The sequence below is a fragment of the Lucilia cuprina genome, chromosome 6 (assembly GCF_022045245.1).
Source record: "Lucilia cuprina isolate Lc7/37 chromosome 6, ASM2204524v1, whole genome shotgun sequence".
In the NCBI taxonomy this organism is placed as follows: Eukaryota; Metazoa; Arthropoda; class Insecta; order Diptera; family Calliphoridae; genus Lucilia; species Lucilia cuprina.
In genome coordinates, this window is record NC_060954.1 from 20,382,057 (window position 1) to 20,404,596 (window position 22,540).

General features: G+C 27.1%; 1 protein-coding gene across 1 annotated transcript in view; it reads right to left on the reverse strand.

Moving 5' to 3' along the window:
- The window catches only part of LOC111677477 (nephrin), a 138,433-nt gene that overhangs the window by 53,361 nt on the left and 62,532 nt on the right, over positions 1 to 22,540 (reverse strand). The window contains exons 3-4 of the mRNA XM_046955322.1: positions 10,469 to 10,621; positions 4,330 to 4,503 (exon numbers count right to left, since the gene is read on the reverse strand). Of these exons, the coding sequence (XP_046811278.1) occupies positions 4,330 to 4,503; positions 10,469 to 10,621 (327 nt within the window). The remainder of the gene's footprint in view (positions 1 to 4,329; positions 4,504 to 10,468; positions 10,622 to 22,540) is intronic.

Genomic DNA, 22,540 nt, shown 5'->3' on the forward strand with positions numbered 1-22,540 from the left:
ACCATAAAAACCTTAGCAATAGAGAATATTTATATAAAATTTCAGCTGTTTAGCTCTTCCCTTGTGGGCCCTATGACGATTTCAACAGACAGACGGACGGACGTGGCTAGATAGTCTTAGAATTTAAAGAGAATTCAATGTGTTACAAACGGAATTACAAAATTTAATATGCCCCCCAAATTTTTTGATGGTAGTATAAAAACATAAACTAACTGAAAGTTTCAATTAATTATAATGGATTTTAGTGAACCATATATTATATGTATTATTTTATTAACCATTACAACCCATCATCATATTAAACAAACATTAGCTTGGAACATATATATATATATATATATATAATATATATATATATATATATATATATTATATATATTATATATATATATATATATATATATATATATATATATATATATATAATATATATATATAAAACCTTTCCAAAGCAAAAGTTCTAAAATAAAATTATAAAGTTATATGTGTAATACTTTTTTAGGTCCTACCTAATTCAAATATGTATGCAGTACCTGTTATAGTTTAAAAATATTTGTTTGTAAAAATATACATGTATGTATTTGTGTTTATGTGTATATTTGATACGCCTCTATAACACAGAGACTCTATAATTAATTTAAAAACGTTTTAGACTAGTTAGTATTTATGCTAATATTATTGACCATATTTTTGCTGACCAGTCACAAATTGTTTCTAAAAACAAAGCAAAAAATTACAATAAAAATATTATAAAAAGAAATTCAATATTCAACAACCATTTATGGTGATAGTTTACCTTAGCTGCGTGTTTTATTTGGATTTTATTAATGTAAATGTCTAAATATTATATTATTTTCACCCTACACAAGTTAAATGTTATTTAATGGTCTAAGTACAAAGCTTAGTAAAATGTTCGAAATTGCTTCACGATTGATTTTCTTTAAATCTGATATAGAAGTACTTTATTTTCCGCTTTGGTATTTTGTTTGCACATTTTATTTAATTATGTGTTAAGAATTGTTTTTTACAGAAACGAAAACAAAATTAAATGTGTATCTGAAAACCATTATTTGACGCGCTATAAAATAGCGTGTATTCCTACTGGCTCATTTTTATTACTAAAAAAAGAATAACATACTCAACAACTTCTTTGTAAGCGAAAATGTACGAACTTCTTTAACTCTAATTTACAAAATCTACATTTTCGTAAACATGTTTACGTCCAAATAAACACGTTTTATCAGAATATCAATTATTTTTTAAATGTAATCGAAAAACTATAATAAGTATTGTCAGAACGAAAGTATTTAAGGCGACAAGTACTGATTTTCCCGTTTGATTTCTTGTAACCCTGCACTTGTGAGCCAAAAAATAAACTCGATTTATTGGCCTCTGTGACATAAAGTCAACCTATTGCATTACAATATATTATCAAAAATTAAAAGTTCTATGAGAAAGATATACTCGTAAGAAGCTCTAAGATACATTAGCGCTTTAATACCGGGGGAAATTCCGATACTGAACCATTTAAGTAATGATCCTTATCATTGTTGGAGGTAGGTATTATTTACTACAAAAAATGGTCATCCGATGTTGTAAAAAATGTTCCAGAAGATTACATTGGGTCAACTAAGAAGGAATTATTTTATACGAAATAATAATATACAAAATACAATACAAAAGGTTTTCACACTGTCGTAATATTAGAAGAGGGTGTGATTAAATAATATTTCGTATTATGGAAGAAATTTTCGTAAATATTATAAAAAACTATTAATTTTTATACAGAATACGGTATGCAATTTCAATAAATACGAAAAAATATAATAAAAAACGTTTAAGTAATTTCGAAAAGAAAAGGAATTGATTAAATAATATTTAATATTTTTCGAAATATTATAAAAAAAAATTATTTTTTTTGGTGCAGAATAGGATATGCTTAGACCATAGTAGAAATAACAAAGGTAGTGTCATTCTCATGTGACATGCTTAAGGATTTTGAGGTTTTCGTTAAAATCGTGCTACCATATTCATTTCAGTTTTTCTTCTTTTGTTTGAAATTGACATTTAATAATTTAAATTTAATTGAAAAATATTTAAAGAATACAATAAAATATAAATAGTCAATATATAACATATTCCCTGATTGAAAGTTACACGGAGAGAAGGCTGTATAGTATGAATGATAGGTAGTGGATAATGAATAAAGGTTAGAGATCGCTGTTGCTGCTTTGAATGAAATTATATCTAAATCCAGGAAGACCAGACCTTGTAAGAGATTTCTTGACTGTAGTCTGTGTTAAAGCCGATAGAATGTTTGAGTGTGAAAAAATGCTTGACCTCTGTATTAAATATGTATATGATATTGTTGAAGCAGATGATAATGAGAATAAAAGTGTGGATGCGTTATATTCTGACCGTATTTCTGGAATGATGTTAACCTGCTATTGTGAGTTCGTAGTCAGTTGCTGCCGAGCTACAGGTCGGCTGTTCTTTTGTCTTAACACTACGAAACGTTGTCCGCGTTATCGGTTAATGTTAGTGCTCAAGGCCTCATGTGGGAATCGAATCTACGACCTCCAGTCTTACAGATTAGAACCTACCATAGTTTTGTCTAAAGTCTAGTCTATAGTCCAGGCTATAGTCTTCTATATAGTCCAGTCTAGCATCTACATTTGGTACATATACAAGACTACTGACTTGATTATAGCCAAAATAATTATGTTGTTATTATAAGTTTGTACTAAGTTAATGAAATCAATTTTTTTTTTACAATATACATTTTTATTTCTGATCATCTATGTGCAGCTTTTAATGATGCATTTTAATGCTTATGTTATTATTTATTTATTATTTAATTATAAATTACACATTTGTCATAAATAATTTCTTGAAAATTAAAATATTCGTTTTCATTTTACCAACGCATCCTGAACCTAATTTTTCAAAACAAATTTTGATTAACACTACTTTATTGTTACTATGTTCTTAGACAACTCTAAAGCGTTGAAATTTGTTTTTTGTTTAAATTATTTACACAAAATACATTCATAAATATTAATACAAAATTTCAAAAAAATTAAAAAAGTTTTTTTTTTTTAAATTTAATTTTGATTTGTAAATTGTTTAGTAAATAATTGCCGTAGTCACACATGCATATTTAAAAACAAATGCACAAATGAGTAAAGATAATGGTTTGCATTTAAATCTGTTTATTTATTTACCCTACATTCATAACTGAAGACCAATTAAACAGGATTAACATAATAATATGTGTACACTTATATGTACACATGTATGTACAATGTATATATACATATGTATAAAAATACCCAGCTGTTGTATATGGAATAAAGTATATCTTTTTAATAGCAATCTTTTGTTTAAGTCAACTTTTAGAGTAAACTAGAATTTTAGTTCATATAGATACAATGGACTTCATCCTAGCATAACTGATCATATAGCCTGATGTAATTCTATATACTCTATGTTCAGACCACCCGTACTGTAGGCTAAGCTGACACACTCTAACGTACAAACACTTAAGAACATTGCAATGAAATGGAATTAAAATTACTTTAAAAATTAATATATTTTTGTATATAAATGTGCATAAGTATGCATACATATATATGTATATGTGTAAATATTTAACATAAGTATTTTTGTATTTGTAATAAATAATACAGCGATGAATAATGACACAAATTACAAAAAGATGAGTAAAGTAAACGTGTGATTGGTTGATGCGTTGTATGCATATACATATGTATGTATGATAGTGATATGTATGTTTGCTTTAATTTTGGTTTGTTGGTGATATAATCACAAACCGGATGTACATAAATATATAAAAAAGTAATGAAGGAGAAAGTTATACATACAGTGTAAATTATGTAAAATTAATTTTAATGAGCTACAATTGAAATGCATATTTTACATTTAATGATGGTCTAAATCACCGTTTTTTCTTCTCTTTTTTCCGCTTGCTTATGTAAGATTTTCTGAGAGTAATTCATAAAAAATAATGTTATTGTTAAATATTTAGTTACGTGTAGCTGCAGGAGGTGGACTGGAGTTGGTCATCAAATATATTTTTTAAATATGCAAATTATCAAAATGTTTATTTAACGCTAAATCCTCTTTAAATACTGTAAAAAATATACTTATGACCACAATCTCATTTTATGGCTCGGTCTAAGTACTTGTACACACACTCACAATTAATTTTGCTACAATATTTTCATTTTTTATTCATTTTGTTTGCGTTTTTTATTTTTGTTTTCATAATGCACACGAACATTAATGTTTAAATTAAATTTCACTTACACAAAACTGACAGTTGTACTGTGGAACGCATGGGCATATCAGGCGCCAAAGCTTTATGCTTCGCTTGGCATGTATACTCCGTGTAATCGTCATCGGCAGTGGGTTTCAATTTTAAACTTGAGGTGGTGGTAAAACGTTTCGGTGTCGTCTCCTCGACTTTATCGTTGCGATTTTCTGTAAGTATAAAACAAAAATAACATTATGATTTATATACAGTTATAATCAACACTATATACAGAGTGGAATATAAATTTTTTGTGAATTTAGAATTTATGAAATTATAATATACTTTAAAGCATTTGAATGTTCAAATTTTGTTTCAAACTAAAAGTACGAATTTAGAGATAAATTTATGTTCAGTTGTAAGTACAGAAGTTGTTAACTAAATAGTAATAATTGCATATGCATATTTATTATAATTTATGTTTAAGTCTTTTAATATTTTATATATAACTAGCAGTGATCCCTGCAACAGAGCATCCTGTGTTTAAAAATGAAAGAAATCCTAAATAGGGACTTTATTATTATAAAATGAAGTTTTTTATTTAATAAATAATGTATATCGTATTTTACATTAATATCAATATCACTAGTCCATTTAGTTAATATAAATTATTTTCCTCCATAAGCTTTCTAAAATATTAATGCCAGTTATGGGCCAATCATTTCATTATAAAGGTTTATATTCGAAAAGAAACTTAGTTGCTTCTTTGTGTCAAAAAATCATGGATTTTTTTATCCGACCTATGGACTTACTGTTAAAATTATTCGCTATAAATTGATATGATGTAGGGTATGATGGATACATTATAATTTCCTCAATTCTAATTAGGTGACTTTCATGGTATGTTAAAAACAGCCTCCTTAAAATTTCTTTGTGTGTTTAACATTGTCCTCTGTGCTATCTCTGCAGTAGTAAGTAATAAAATATTATTATTCTCTACTTAATTTTCTGTTCATAAATTAAAAATTATGACATGAAATTTTACTATCAAGTGTATTGTTGTTAAAAAACGACTAAGAGTTATATATAAGCAAATGTTTCCTTATTTCAAAGAAATGAAAAATCTTGTGAAAATGTCTTTAAATAATAAAAAGATTTATTGTAAATATGCTGACAATAAATAGAAACAATTTGCATGACTTTATATTAACTAAAATGACACTTTGTACGAAAATATAAATGAAAAATTATATAAAAGTAAATTCTGTTAAACAGGAAAATAAACTTTAAGGATAATTTCTTAAGGGACTCACGCATACAGTCATTTGACTACTTAATCAACTAACCAACCAACCAAACAACAGACGTTGGTGGTGTACGTTCATACATAGTTTCTAAACTTTTTGTATTATAAATAATTCAAATTCATCCACGTATACATAGTGAAAGCGACAACAAATAACACAAACAAGAATATTAACTTTGAGTGGCGAAACAAAAAGTTATTTTAGCTTTATTTTGTCAACTACTCTTTGTTAAATAATCACTATTATCGCCTGGTCCACTTTTTTCGTTTTTGTCAAAGTGAAACAAAAATTCTGCATAAAAAAAAACTTTTTCACAAATAAATTGTTTATTTGATGTTGACAATAACTAAATCTAATCTAGTAAAAAAGATAAAAGTGAATAAAAAAACAAAAGCAATACAAAATGATTTCACTTTGTTTTTGTTACCACAATCAAATCAAATAACAACACTACGTATGAGTATTAAATAACTCTACCATCACACTGCACAGAACTCATACGTTATGCTGGTGGAGTGAAAACTAAGTTTAATTTGAAATTAAATTTCTTAAATTACAAGTACATGGAGGATTTTGTTATTCTGTACTCTTTACTAGCTTTTCGGTCATTTATTTTTATTATTGATTTAATTTATTAAAAAACTTTCAACACATTTTATTTACCTCACGTTTGGTAACACGAAACGCACGATTGTGATTCCAGTTTTTAACTTGTTTTTTTTTAGTTTTAACACTTTTCAAAGTTATTTTCAAAGGAAATACACATAGAAGATATAACAAAAAAAAAAAAAAAATAGAAAAAAACAAAAATAATAAGTTTTAACTTTATGTCTAGAACAGAACCATTGGCTGCTACTGTTGGTTGCTGCTCTTTTGAGACGATTGTAACAGTGTAACTTTGTTTCTTTAATTTTTACTTTTCTAAAGTTCAGTGCAAGGTTGCACGACTCGTGCCACGTTTTACAGCAGGAGATAAATGAGATAAATTTGCGTCAAAACTACGACAAGTTAACATGAGAATAGGAAAAAAAATTGCAGAGACAATTCTTTAAAACTTTGACACTTTTTTACTTTTTCCAAATAGAAATATATAGTAAAAAATTTCCGTAAACTAATGAGAAGGAAGGTGTATTTTTAAAAAAGGAAAGTAGAGAAAATAAGATAAATAGGATTAAAAAATCGTTTTTATTTTAAACCCAAATCTTAGAAAAGAGTTATGGTTATAACTGGAACAAAATTAATTCACAATACAGATTTTTAGGCTAAATAAAGCACGAGAACTGACTGATTCCGTATTTGAAGTTGACCATGTAATATTGAATTATTATTTTTAAGAGCATATTGGATAACATTATGAATTGATATGACATAAAGAAAATATTCTTCTATTCTTCGGGGTTTGAAATAGCTCAGAATATTTATCAGTTTTAATCTGCTAAAATAAATCAAGTTTTTTAATTAACCAATGAAATTTTAAGGAAAAATTATTGAGCCTACCACAATGTTTGTTTTGGTGTTTTTTGTTTTGTGTCGCGTAAAATATATCACTTTGTCGAGTTAGTACAAATTTGGTTATCGATTAAAAGGTGCGGCTTAACGTGATTACGATTTTCAAACATTGCATAAATGAATGAATAAAATTAGAGACAAATAATTTAATAAATGTTATTAAAAATTGCTTAAGTTTTAAATACCTATTTCATGCCGATACACAATGCATGTTCAAACATGCTCTTTAATGATTAAAATTTTAAAGAATCAATTTTGAGGCGTTCTGAGAATATGAGAAAATATTTTGTTATTTAAAACTAAACATTTCCTGTCATTTTCATTTAGATGCGCGATGCATTCTAGCTGACATGATGACTGTAATCTACATTTTACCAAATAATTATCAATGGTAGTGGATGTTAATAATTGAAATATCAAACGTTAGTAAAACCATTTTATAGTGTAGTGTATTTGCGTTGATATATTTATGTATGTGTGATTGCCGATATTTGTCCATTAGTCAGTCGTTGGATAGGTAAGTTTTTGGTTTCATTTGTGGTGCATTATCCTTGTGTCATAATCACAACTCATCATATCTCTAGAGTTATTGTTCTTGTCATTTAAATATCCACTTCATTTTTGCACATTCACACGCAAACACACTCACGCATGTTAAAGCACAACCCTGCAGTTTGGCTCAGCTTACACGATACTTTCACCTATCATTTAGAGTAAAGAATTTAACAAAAATACCGTATATAGGAATACTTTGAATGCATTTAAAACTGCTGGAAAATACGTTATTTTAAAAATGTTTGTTGTTGCTGTTATTTCCCATTAAGTAGTTGTATGTACTCATCGTCGACACTTGTTCATTGTTCCATACCGCCACAGCTGTGTCTAAATTGATTCGTTTTCCCCGCAAATGACACAAAAAAAAACATTGTTACTTATACTGATGCCTAACATACCACAAGACAGTATGAAAGATAGTTAAATATACAGGGAGTTTAAAACGATAGAGAGAGAAGGCTAAAAACGAAATTTAAATGAGTTGGAAAGAAGTGTTATGATATGATGACAACAACAACAATAACGACGACAGCGATAAAGATGATGATTATGATGGCCACAAATTATGTCTGGCTCCGTGTATAAAAACTGAAATGTTTCCAGCCAGCAACAGAAGGAATTCTTAAATACAAATTTACGTCAGATGGCAAGCTTACAAGCTGAATTATTTTCCATAAAAATCATGATTATCATCTTTAAAAAATAATTTTTACTTTTTATGTCAACTGTTTTTAATACAATGTTGTGACATACATTCATATGTGTCTGGCGGTGTGTGTGTGTGCTAGCAATAATCATAATTTTTTCACTTTCGTTAAAAATGTTATTGCTGCAGAAGGTGGATCTTTTTCATCTAATGATAGCAAAAAAAAAATCCAAAAACAAAACAAAAAGGACGTTAATGGTAGTTGAGTAAAATAAACTTATGATGGCCTTCATTGACATTAACATTTTTCATAAATACCAACACACTTACAGAAATATAAATGTGTGTGTGTAATAAACATAAGGTTTAATCTGTTTAGCAAAATGACCAAAAAAAAGAAAATCATCATTTAAGCACCGTCATCAAATGTGATCCTTGAACATTTTTACTCCTACATATGGATAAGATTAAGACAACATACAGACACACTAACATACATAAGTAGGGTTCCAAAAACATAGAGGCATATACATTAGTTATAATGTCACTTAAATTCTTACACAAAAATACACATGAAAAGTATAGAAGCAAAGGTAGAAGACATCTTCACATTTATCCAAAAAAAACATATAGTGGTTTGCAGACAAAACCGATTAGATTTATTAATATTTATGTATTTGTTTTAAGCAAATACTAAATTTTGTGTTATTACTTAAAGGAAATTTAAAATTTAATTGCATTCAAATTTTTCTATTTCATTAATGAAAAAGTGTGTAAACATTGACTTTATCAAAAAATTTCATTAAAAATTGAGATTGCCGATTTTGCCTTATACCCCTAATTGTATATATTTAAACATTATATTCATCAAGCAAATGTTTATGATCTGCTTTTAACATTAAATTTGGCTTACATACATTTTATATAAGGCTATGTGAGTGAGAGTGTGTATGTGTTTGTATCCTTTTCAGCTGTGTTTGGTAATCTTGTATTTTTTTAATACTAATGTGATGTCCTGTTGTTTATATTTTTGGTGGCTTCCGTTTTAAGGTACCCAAGTATATGTGTTTACTGTTCTTTCGATTATAATCTGTCGCCGTTTGCTGCGACCAAAATGGACAAAAATAAGGGAATGGATATTTTTGATGAGTTTCGAGGACATTTATGTTATTAATGACGAGTTCCGTCATCAGGCCGAAATGGTTTTTTCTTATTCATGTTAAGTTTTTTTACTTTGTTTTTTGTCTATTTTTTATTTACTGTTGTTGTTCCTTTTAGTCTGAGCGCCAAAGAGTATTTTTATACAGGATATAAAATAAATTAATATTTATTTTGTATCATTTCCCTACTCGTCTACTCTTCTCATTTTCCTGTTAGTTGAACCCAAATTCGCCAACCTTGTCCCCTTGTAAAGAATGTTTGTAGTTGGTGTAGTTACTCCTAGAGTTTAGTGTTCTACTTTAACAACAATCACTAACATGAGGTTTGATGACTTGCTGTCAACCACAATGGCAACAAACATAGTAACAACAACATTAAAATTAATTGTAACGAAAAAAATTCAGAAGGAAAAACTCTATACAAAGTTGTTCACTTAACAAGTTGACTTCAGGGAAAGATAAAGGTAAACTTTTTCGTTGGTTGTGTGAGAACATTTTACTTAATGGTTTTCAATTATGATAATAATTTGTATATTTCTGTTAAAATTTTTTATACAACTTTTGTTTTGTTGCTACAAAATGTTACCGGGTTGACATAATTTATAAATTTTCTACAACATTAGAAATATGTAGTGAACATTTAATGATTAATATTAATTACTTATGCTGTTCTTAAGTTGTCTAGTTAATAAAGTATATGATGTTCGAAAAACCGCGATTAAAAGCTAATATAGCTTATAATAATAATGTGACCCAAATTTTTTTTATAATATTAATAATTATTCAAAACTGTAGACTGGGTTATAGTCAAGACTATAGACTGGACTATAGTCAAGTTAATAGGTAAAGTATACATACAAATCTATAGGCAAAACTATATTATAGTCTACATTCAAAACTTTAAATTAGCATCAATTCAAGACTATGATTTAGTTTATGGTCTAGACTATATTTTAGTCTTAAGTCAAAACTAGAGTTTGGATTAGTTTTATATATATAAACTTAGAATAATACATACCCGGTTTGTACTCTACGTTTCCTCGATACCAGACAATTTGTGCGGCAGGTTTTGAATTTGATACAATACACTTTAAGGTTAAGTCTTGATTTTCTCGAACCTCCACTTTGGCGTTGTTCGTATAACCCTTAATTTCAATAGATGAAGGTGGTGCTAAAAAAAGAGAAAAGAAAAAAATATAAGTTAAGTTTATATTCTATTTACAATTTCATTGTTGTACAATTTCATATAAAATTAAAATTTTATTTTTTTTTTCGTTTAAAGAAAACTAAATAAATTTAACCATAATTTTTAATTCAGTATAGAGGCCTTAGTAAGACAAAAAGCTCATGAACAAAACTACTTAGTTATTACATGATAAAATTAACTATACCCACTTGTAACTTCTAATATTCTGTCTTATCAGATTTTAATCTCTAATAATTGTTGAGGATTTTCTTATCATTTATTTCAATTTACCGGAAATGACAGTACCAAACTGAACACCTACTCACATACATTTTCACACTCGTACAAGCCAAGCAACCAACAACACATTGTCAAAAAATTTATCCTCACGCTAACACTTTAAGGCAACAGTTTAGCTTCACTTAAATACACCTGTATTGTAAAGTTTTCTCGTATTCGAGTTTGTTTTCGCCCTCTATACAAAATTTGTAAAGTTTTGTGTTAATTTCTTTTGTTTTTTGTTGTTGGTTTCAGTTTTTTCGACATGTATATCAACAAAAAAAAAAACAAAAACAAAAGAAAGTTGTATGAAAACATACAACGTAAGTTGTGAAGAAAACTTCAAGTTTCTAGCAAAAACACACGATAATAAACAATCAACACTTGTTGTTACACAAAACAACTACAACAACAAAAACTGCAATAATAATAACAAAACATTTCTTTCTTTTACAAAACAAGGTAAGTAACAGGAGTCTATACTTTCATCATCAACAACAGTGGCAGCAGCACAAAAAATATTATGAAATTCAACAAAAAAATTGACAGGAGTCGTGGTTGAACTTGCTAAAAAGGTAGAGGGAGAGAAGTGTATCTGTGTCTATATTTGTGGCAATAGTAACTGCTGCAACAATAACAATCAAATCACAAAGGGGAAGGATACTAAAGGTATATTGATGTGTTTTTGTTTGTTTTAAGTATTTCCACGAAATACTTGGCAAATAATACAGCAAAAAAAGTGTCATTCAAATGAAAAATTTTTGCATAAAAAATCATATACCTATACATACAAATAAACATATGTTTAAAGATATAAATAAGTAATGAAGGGAATAATAAATGTATGAACGAAAAGTAATATTTTCTTAAAAAAAAAACATTTTTTTATTTTAATTGCGTAGTCCTTTTGTAAGTTTAGGTACAATTATAGTCGATACTACCAAACTTGAGGTGTGGTGGTTTGTTAAAAACTACATTAAGTGATTCATTAGAAGGTCAACTATAACGATTAATAATACGTATTTGATTATTTGTTATAATGATAACAAATTGAAAGTACGTAAATTGTTATTTGATAGTATTTGTCAAATATTTTAAAAAGTAATTATAGGCTTAATTGAATTTCCCAAATCATGTTAATAGACAAAGAAAACTTCAATTTATTTCGGTATAGAAATAATAATTAACAAATCCAAAAAGTTTAACTAGATATAAATAAGATTCTAAATACGTATATACGTACACATCTACATATTCCTATAGTATAGTAAGTACATCATCAGCATTTTAGAAAATAATAGGTATTCAAACATGTATTCTTTATGTTGTTTTGTTATATTTCTCCTGTAAAATGCCTCGGGATGCATAAAAGATTTTTACGCTACAAGCCATACCAGTACAATAATAATAAATATGGATGTCTGTGTCTATGTATGTGTGTGTGTGTATCCTTACCTATCTACTTCATATACTTCTATGTGTATGTAATTGTGTGTAGATGACAATGTATGAAAAATTCTAAATAACATAAAACATTTAGATGATTTTGTTTCTATTCAAATGTATGAAAAATGTATTTATGCATGTATGTATGTTGCTGTTAGTAAAGTAAGGAAAAAACAAACAGGTTGAATGTCCTTTAGCGTAATATTTCAGGGTATATACATACGTACATTCATACATATTTATGTATGTCTGTATATTTGTGTTTTATGTTATTCATCTACATAAACTTAATAAGTCGTTGTTGGTACAACGAGTATAATATTATACAATTGTAGCTAAAAAACAATCATATGCCAACATCATACAACATACAACGTATTACAGCAGCAGTAGCAAAAACAACAACAATGAAAACAATAATAACAAATGCAGCCGCATTTGTCTTTACAATTTCAACAATTTCAAATGTTTACAGTTTCTCTAAGTAAATACCAACACATTCACATCAACATACATATGTATGTGTGTGTATGTTTGTATGTATGTCGTCGTATACATTATAAATATGCATTTATACTAAAACACAACAAAAAATAGAAAAACACTGTGACAAATTTGTATAAGTATTAAAAAACAAACAAGAATATACCATATAAATTTATCAAAACCAAAAAATTACAAAACTAAAACAACCAAAAAGGAATTACGAAGTAAGTTGCAAGCAATATATACATACATACATACATTTATCTATATATGCATTTTTGTTACGAATGCATATTTACATTAAGATGTTTTACTCTCGACCACGATAGTAGGTCCTCTTCAGAAAATAATGCAAACCCTAATAAATCTTTTAGGAATATTGGATATAAAAATACATGTATACCCCTATATAGATTAGCCACGCATTATCAATATTATTAGATTTTAAGAGATCTAGCCATGTCCGTCCGTATGTCTATTGAAAGCACGAGTAACTGAAAGTAAGTAGCAGGGGGTTTGAAATTATCCACACTTATTGAAATATTTGTTTGATAATAAAAATTAAAAATATTTTTAATAAGTTAGCCTGATGAACCAGTAAGTTTGTAGCCTCCTTCATAAAATTACTTTAACACTAATAACTGTAATAAAAATACCAATATAGTGATGAAATAAACAAGTTTTGCAGTTACCAGGATATCCCTGCTTAATTTGATGATACGATCCTTCTATAATAATTTATAATATACACGATTTGGAAAAAAATATAATTTTTTGTTTAAAAAAATAAGAATTTTATGAATTTATATTGATCAAAATTCAAATAGGAATTAATAATTAAAAAAATTTTAAATATAACACCCTAATAAAAATGTTAATACATTTCAAGTACTTATTTTTCTCAGCGTACTTCACTCACTCCTCGTACTTTCTCTCTGGCTATAGATATGAACTAAATATGTGTCTATGTACATACATATATGACCAAGTATAAGTGCATATGTGTGTATGTATTTGTGAATTTTATATGCAATCTTATAATACAAATACACTTAAATAAAACGCCACGATAAAGTGGAGAACACGTGCATTATTTTAATGCTACCTGAAGGAGTTCTGCATTTCTCAACTCTCAACATCAAGGATATTTTATCCCTCCTATTCTTATCTTCAATTCAAGTCTTCAATATACTTTTAACATTTTTGCCGTATATTTTTGTTGTTGTTTGAGTTTTTTACGTGTGTTCCTATTTGTTATTTTTTCTACTTTTCGTTTTGTTTATATTGTTAAATTGAAAATGCATTTAAAGTATGATGATGTTGAAATACAAATTGATGCAAAAAATATATATATGAAGAGATATTTTGAAAATATTTTTAAATAAAGCTGAAATGAATGAAGAAGAAAGTCATATTTGATTTCAATATCTGCACGATTATTTGGAAAAAAACCAAACTTATTAGACGAATTTTCAAAGAAATTTCTATACCAGTATATATAATTATGATATAAAAAAGTCATGGGGTACTTTTGTAATAAAAGTAGAAATTTTCTTCAAATTATTTTCAATACTGGGAATTGTAGTTTTTGATTACAACAATAATACGTACAAACATTGTTTATTATGACCAAATTAACTTTTTTGAGCGACAAAAATTTCAGCACAAATTTCAATATATAAATTTTTTATGATCGATATGAAGTTGCAGTTAAAATCCAATTTTTCCCAAATTTGACTTTTTTTATTATACAACAAACATTCTAATAAATATTTTATGCAATTAATTCATTTCTCAGTATTTTTATTAAAATATCAAATATGTAATATTAAAAACTCAACAATAGAAATTTTGTAAATTGTATTGTTTGTCATGTGATGTTTGTGCAGAGTAAAAAAAGTTTTTTTTTTTTTAAATTCATGTAAATATTAATGTATAGCTAGATATAGGGTGATTGTCTAATATCCACTTTAGAAAAAAAGTCGTACATTGTTGCCAATCATTTTTCGTTAACGACTAAACGTTACCCTAAGAAAAGAAACAACTTTAATAGAGTTAAAAAAACATACACATTTTTTTAAAGAAGGAACATATAAGTACATATGTCCGATTAAGAACGTGCATATTACTGACACCCTGTAAAAATTGTTTGTTACGAGAAAATGGCACTAATAGCATTATATTAAATCAAAAATAACTGAAATGATAAAAATGAAACTAGCGAAAATGTTGGTGGGAAAATATTGAAACAGTGCTAATGGTACCACTGCCAGATAGTAGAGAGCGTTTATATGCACGTTTGTGGCAGCATACGAACACATACAGCTATTGCAATGTTACTGCACGATGGCAGTGTCAACAAATCCAATTTTATGAACATTTGTTGAGGACAAATGTTAGTGATGAGTGCTGGGAGCGTGATATAACTATGATGACACATAAAAATACATATATGATATCTTTTCTCACTAGAGCTGTCCTTAAAAAATAAATTTTAATTGATAATGGTAACATATTTTTGTTAATATTAAAATTAATTACTGTCAAATTTTAGTTCAATTTTCGCCACACCATCTCATTATAAATTTAATTTGAAATTTAAAACATTTACCAAAAGTTATATAATTTTAAAGGTCAGGCCTAATCTAGTCATATAAAATTTTATAACTGCTTGTATTGTTGTTGTCATTGTCCTTGAGTAAACAGTAGAAATAAAACAGGGTAAAACTAGTATAGAATTAATTGCCAAAAGGATTTTATTACACACAAAAAATATACATGCGAGTCTGTTAAAAAAATGCACATAAAGTAAAAAAAAAAACAACAAAATGCAAGTTAAATAAGTGTATGTGTAACAACTGATAGAAGTTCTTGTGTTCATGTCTGTTTAAAAAAGTATATTAAAAAGCGAACAGGCGTTACTCCATACGACATAGCAGAAAGTTTAAAACTAAACTTGGGGTAAAATGATGCCCTTAAAATACTTTTTAAGTTATGATTAATTAAGTTAATTTCCTTTATTCATCAGAAACTGAAATATTATAGTAGATTTTATTTAAAAAAATCTATAGAAGTAATATATTTAAAACAAAAATTCTGAGTTGATTGATTTTACAAAACTAAAGTGTCCCAAGGAACAGCCTTTTTAAGAATTTCATATAGGAATACCACTCAAAATAAACAATTATCATCAATTCCCTACCAGCGAATGAAAATTCTGAATTCAGTGTAATTTTTTAAAACCAATATTTAAAAAATATTTAAAATATTTAGACTTTTTCGAAATGGGTCTTAAAAATTTCGAATACGATAAAAATAATAAGGTGTAGAATATTTGGTCATTTTATGGACCAGAAATTCTCTTACAAATAGTTTTAAAATTAAAGATCTTTTAAAAAAATTTTTTTAATTTTCTCATGTTAATTACATGAACACGCATCGTTTTAGTGATATTTCTTCTTAAAACTTGTCCATGGGACAACTTAGTGTACAGATATCAGTGAAGAGAAAGTCCCTGGCTAAAGGGTAACTATTTTGTCCTGAGGCAAAGGCTTCAATAATCATCGTTACTATAGCTTAAGGTGACTATTGCTTTAAATTTATGATTTTAAAGAGATGTTTAACTAAGGTTTACTCATTCTGTGAAGATAGTGTACATAGAAGATTTGGTCGACCTTGAGATATCTTTTGCGAAATTTGTCGTGATTGTCTTGTAATAAAAGGATTAGATACAATAATCGACCGAATTCAACCTTTTTCTTGAAAATTAAATCCTTTACCATCGACACAAAGTAACAGTCAGAAAGACAGACATACAGAGAAACAAGTACTTTAAGATGGGGCTAGAACCAATATTTTTGTGCGTTAAAAACATCAGCATAAACCTATAATATCTTCTAGATTATAATGATGTAGCGTAGAACCTAAGTATTAACCTAGAATACGTAATAATAGTTCCAGACTATTACCCCGTAGATCAGAGGTAATAACTTATTTGTTTGTGGATTGTTCTTTTTGTGCTGACCACTGATATAAACTATAATAATGTATTTAATTGTATGAATAAAAGTTCAAATGCATTTTATACTAAAAGAACATAAAACACATTAGCCCTCTCATTTCCACTTACATATAGCATTAGTGTACTATATTTTTCCATAAAAATTTTTAACATAGTAAATGTATGTTTTTAATACTAACATATAGAAAAAAGAAATTAAAAAATAAATAAAATAGGGTGAACCTTTAATAATATTTTTCACAAATTCTACTAAAGTCAACACATCAATAATATACATTAATATTAATAAGGCAACCAACTCATAATAATCTCAATCATAATTGATTTCATTAGAATTTTTATTAATAATATTTAGAAAAAAAAAACTTATTTCATATTAATTAAGGGAACCTGCTTTCAGCTACATGTTAATGTTTGTATAAAAATGAAGAAAAACTACATAAAAAGTTTGCACTAAAAACTGCAACCTACAGCAACTTGTTTCTCGTTTCTTTTTTATTCATATACAATTTTAAATTTGTTGAAATTATTTTCATGTTGTGTTGTTTTTATAGTTCGTTCCCTATTTTTTGTATTTTTTTAATGTTCCTAACAAACATAACTTTAAAGCTAAAGGCAAACAATACAAACAAGTTTAACAAAACTTTAGCAAATATTAAAATTATACACACATACACTGAAATGCAAGTACACAAACACACAGACACACGCTCCAATGTGTGCATTTCAGTGTATATGTATGTGATTTTGTTTACATAATGTGTAGATGCATAAGAGTGAGAAGGAAAATATAAAATATAAAAATACCAAAAACTTAATATTCAAAATTTTCATTAAATTTATCAAAAACAGAACAGAAATAAAAAAAAAAACTCCTTTACAATAAATACACACACATACGAAAAAATTTTGCAAATCAAATGTGTAGAAATATTTAAAAGACAAAGTTCCTTAAAACCAACAACAAAAATGTTAAGTTAACTTTAGTTTAGAATTTATGTACATACATATGTATGTGTATTTTTGTATAAACTTCAACACACTTTTATATAATGTTAATACATACATTTTTAATTTTTTTTTGTAGTATGAATATTTATTTCTAATACAAATTTCTTTAGAAAATTTAATAAAATTTTATTTATTTCCAGTACAAAATTTCTGAGAATTCATAATTTATTCACTGATTTATAACTTTTTTTCTCTTTTCCATATCGTTCTTTTTTCTATTTGTCAAAACACAAATAGAATATAATTTGGTAAATGAGTTTTGAAAGAAAAGAGAAGAAAAAAAGCTAGTTTGTTTATTGTAACAAAAAGTTTTATATTTCTATAACAATAATTTTATTAAATTACTGTGTAAATAAATGGTAGTTATTAGTTTCGGTTTAAGGGATTTAAATTGTAAATATCGAATTTATCGTATTTTTTCGTATTTAGATTTTAATTTTATTGGTTTTTCAACAAAACAGAAAACTGAATTTAATTACAGAAAAGATAAAATCAAACCAAATTCTGAGTCGATTTAGATATGTCCGTCTGTCTGTCTGTTTGGACCGAAAACTGACTTTTATTAAAGTAGTTCTTTAAACTATAAGATAAATCAATTATCAAAATCTTGTAGTATGACATATGACATTTAATATTTAGTTTGTGGACTAGCCATTAGGTAACAGTAGTCAATTTTAAAAATGTGTTGCTTTAATAAACTTTGTTATTATCTATATTATAAACTAAAAGACAAAGGCATGTTAATAGATCACTAAGTGAACTATTCAATAGAATACTTCATATAATACTGAATAGACTTTTCAGTATATTATTCTATAGAGCAGTCAAAATAGTACTTCATAGACTACTCAATTCGCCCAGAAACTAGTCAATAAACTATTTTATAGAATAGGATAATTGCTAAAGCTAGTCAATTTACTAGTCTACATATATTTTTTCAGTATATAGACTAGTCAGTATATAGACTGTAAACATGTCAATTTACCAGTAAATTAACTAGTCAATAAGCTAAACAATGGTGTATAAACTAGTCAATAGATAAAAATGCCGAATAAGATTTAAATTGCCTACGACCGGCACAATATTATAACCCCCTAATTTGTTTCAAAGATATTTAGGAAAATAACAACAATTATATGTGAAAATACCCATAGCAGTTAGTGTCTTTTTAAAGGTAGAACAATTTTTTTGAATACATTTGTACCTTAAACTGTAATATAAACAATAAATATCAGAGATTTTTGAGACTGAGTATGATGATTTTTAAAACATTGTCTTTAAATCAAAATTCATTGCATTCTATTTTTTTGGGAAAAATATGGTTTTATGTTCTGTTATAAACCAGCACATTTTCATTAAAATGAAATACATTCAAATAATATATAAATATATTTTTGTACTCTACACACATACCGCAGAATCTATTTAAATACATACACATGTATGTTCATACGATTGTATGTTTGTTTTTATCCTTGTATCAAAAACTCTATGATAATAAGAGTAAATGTACAAACAAAAACAAAATATGCACATGTTGATGAACACTCAAATACATACGTATATACACACATATATGCATGTGTATATGTAGACATTTTTAAAAGGAAAACGAAAAAAACGTTACCTTATGAATTATTCCTTCAAAGAAAATTACACAAAAATAAAAAAACATAAATTTCGAGGTAACACAACAATTCAGCAAGAAGATGAAAAAGAAATAGCAAGGAGAACACACAAAAAAAAAACAAAATAAATTGCCAACTGATTTAATGTCATAAATGTTGGCTTTGTTGTTGTCTTCTCCTATGCTTTTGTGTGACACTTGTTGTTAAACTTAAACACGTACATTATTACACAAATAAATACATATACAATATTTACACACACACACATACATACATACTTATTACAATCTACAATATGCATAAATATGTGTAAATACATATGCCAACATAAATAAAGAAAAACACGCCAAAATGTGGTGTGAAAAATGAACAGAATGAGAAAACAAATATAAATGTGTATCTATGTGTATAAGGCAGTTGATGTTGATATTGCCGCGAGGCATCTGTGAAATTATCTCTGTAACAGCCATTTTCTACCAGAGACGAGAAAAGCCAATTACTTCAATTACCACAACAAGTAGCTTGTTAACGAAAAAATTTTAGCTCATTAATTATTTAGACATTTGGTGACCGTACAAAAATTCAATTTTTGGTTTAGCTATTTTATTAGATATATAAAGGAATTTAAACTTAACAACAATCTTTAACTAAAAATTACTAAATATGCAATAGTAACCATGCAGAATCAAAAAAATTGTTCTTCTAAAATAATTTTAATTACATGTATTGAAAAACATACTTATAAAAATTATCTGTAAAATATTGTTCATACCACCTGTTGTTCTGTTAAAGCAAACTAAATAATTAAAAATCACTCATACTCATATTCGGCAGTAACTGCGATTTAAATTTTGTGGATTCGGAAAAAAACAATTTTTGGTTAAAATTTTCGAAAACCCGGTTTTATTTCTTACCGCTATGCATTTTAAAGAAATACATTATAAGAATATAAAATTTAAGATAATAGGAAGCATACACCTGAAGATTTAGTAAATTTGAATAATGTTAACCCATGAAGGTCAATGTAAAGCTATACAATATTGGGAAAAATTCTTGAAACCAGTGTGAAGTATTATTTTTTTCAACCGATTAAAATATAACATAGGAAAAGTATAAAATGAAGACCTGAAGTTATAATGATATATTTTTTTGTTTTTTTTTTTTTTCGTTTTCAAGTTATTCAAATCAAAGATGATATGTACATATCAACGAATAGTAAGTTATTGTGTAAGTATAATTTAATATCAAACTTTTAATGGGTAAGAGCAAAAATATTACGCTCCAAATGAACGTGGTTACATAAAGCTCCTGCAAACTTTATGTAAAAATAGTACAACATGTTCGCATATTTAATCTTAATTTTCACAAAACAAAATCTCAAAAAAAAAAAAAACAATACAACAACAAAAAGTGTATTTTATTTGAAAGTGTATAAATCTGACTATGGATGGCATCGCCAATCACTATCATTAGTATCATAATCAACACACACACACATCGTCAGCAATATAAATAAGAACATCAGCGCTGAAACATCAGTGGCTGTCATTTGGAGCCCTATTTTATTATGAAAAATCGTGACATAAAAAGCCAATTTTTAGGCGCATATAATGCGATATATGACGACACCAAAACCAAACCCAACTAAAATGATTTGAAACGAACAAAACCTAAAAATTCAAAGAAGGAGATGAACAACAAAAAAAGTACATTTTCAAACGATTGAGAAAATGTAAACACGTTAGCAATTTCACGCATTTGTTTGTATGGATGTACACATACATACAACCATACACATGTGTTTGTAAAATTGAAAGTATTTCAACATTTAGTGGTACAAACACATTTACGCAAAAAAAACTTCTTTACACTGTACCATTCAGTGTTGCATGAGTTTGAAAGTATTTTTATATTTTTTTGTTTTAAGCACATACTCCTTTGAGCCCCGCTACACCAAGCTTGTTTGTAAATGAGTATTTGTTATGTGTTTGTGTGTGTATGTGTTTATGTATATACAGTTGAGCATGCCACATGTACCACATAACGCGAAGTGATGCTGCATTAAAATCAGCATTGATGTCAATGGTTCGTTATTTGAATGACTGTTTGTTGCTACTGCTGCTGTTGTTGTTGATAGTGCTCTATGTCATTATTGTTGTTGAAATTTTGTTATTTTTTTTTCCTTTAGAATTTTGTGGGTCTCAGATGTGACTCCAAAATAATCAAAATGTCACGAAGTAAATCTTATAAAGTGCTAATGTTCACTTGGGTTCTACATATGAGTTTCCCTGCAGTTTTACAATAATTCAATGTCATAATACATACTTATTGAAAAGCAATATTTTTGTGAAATTTCTTGCTACTTGGCTGATATGAATTTATATATTTTTCCGGGAAATAAGTCAATCGTCACTTTTTCCCTTAATTAATATAGAAGAAAGACAATTTACACTTTTGCATCAACATAAGGTTATCTTTAACAGAAAAAATATTTTCTATTTACTAACTGAAGTAGAATAATTTAACTTAATGTAATTTTAAATTATAGTAAGCTAAATACACACGCACTTGATGACTCCAATGAACTACAGGGTTTATGTATATAAATATTTCTTTGTAAGTGTATGTATATCATGGAATTTTCGTTACGTAAATTCAGCATTGCTTTCAAACCAATCAAAATGTTTTTTTATTAGTAAAAGAAATATTTAGATCATTATATCACTAAAAGTGACATTACATAAGCCTTTATGGATTTGTTGTGCAATATTGTTTAATTGCAATCAATTATTAAAATATATTTACGTTAAGGGGTTAATTTTAATTTTTTTTTTTGATGTCGTCAGAAATACTAGACTTTATTATATATTTTTCATAAGTATTATTTAAATCGGCCTATTGCCTAGACTATAAACTGGACTATAAACTAGACTATAGACTAGACTATAGACTAGACTATAGACTATACTATAAACTAGACTATAGACTAGACTATAGACTAGACTATAGACTAGACTATAGACTAGACTATAG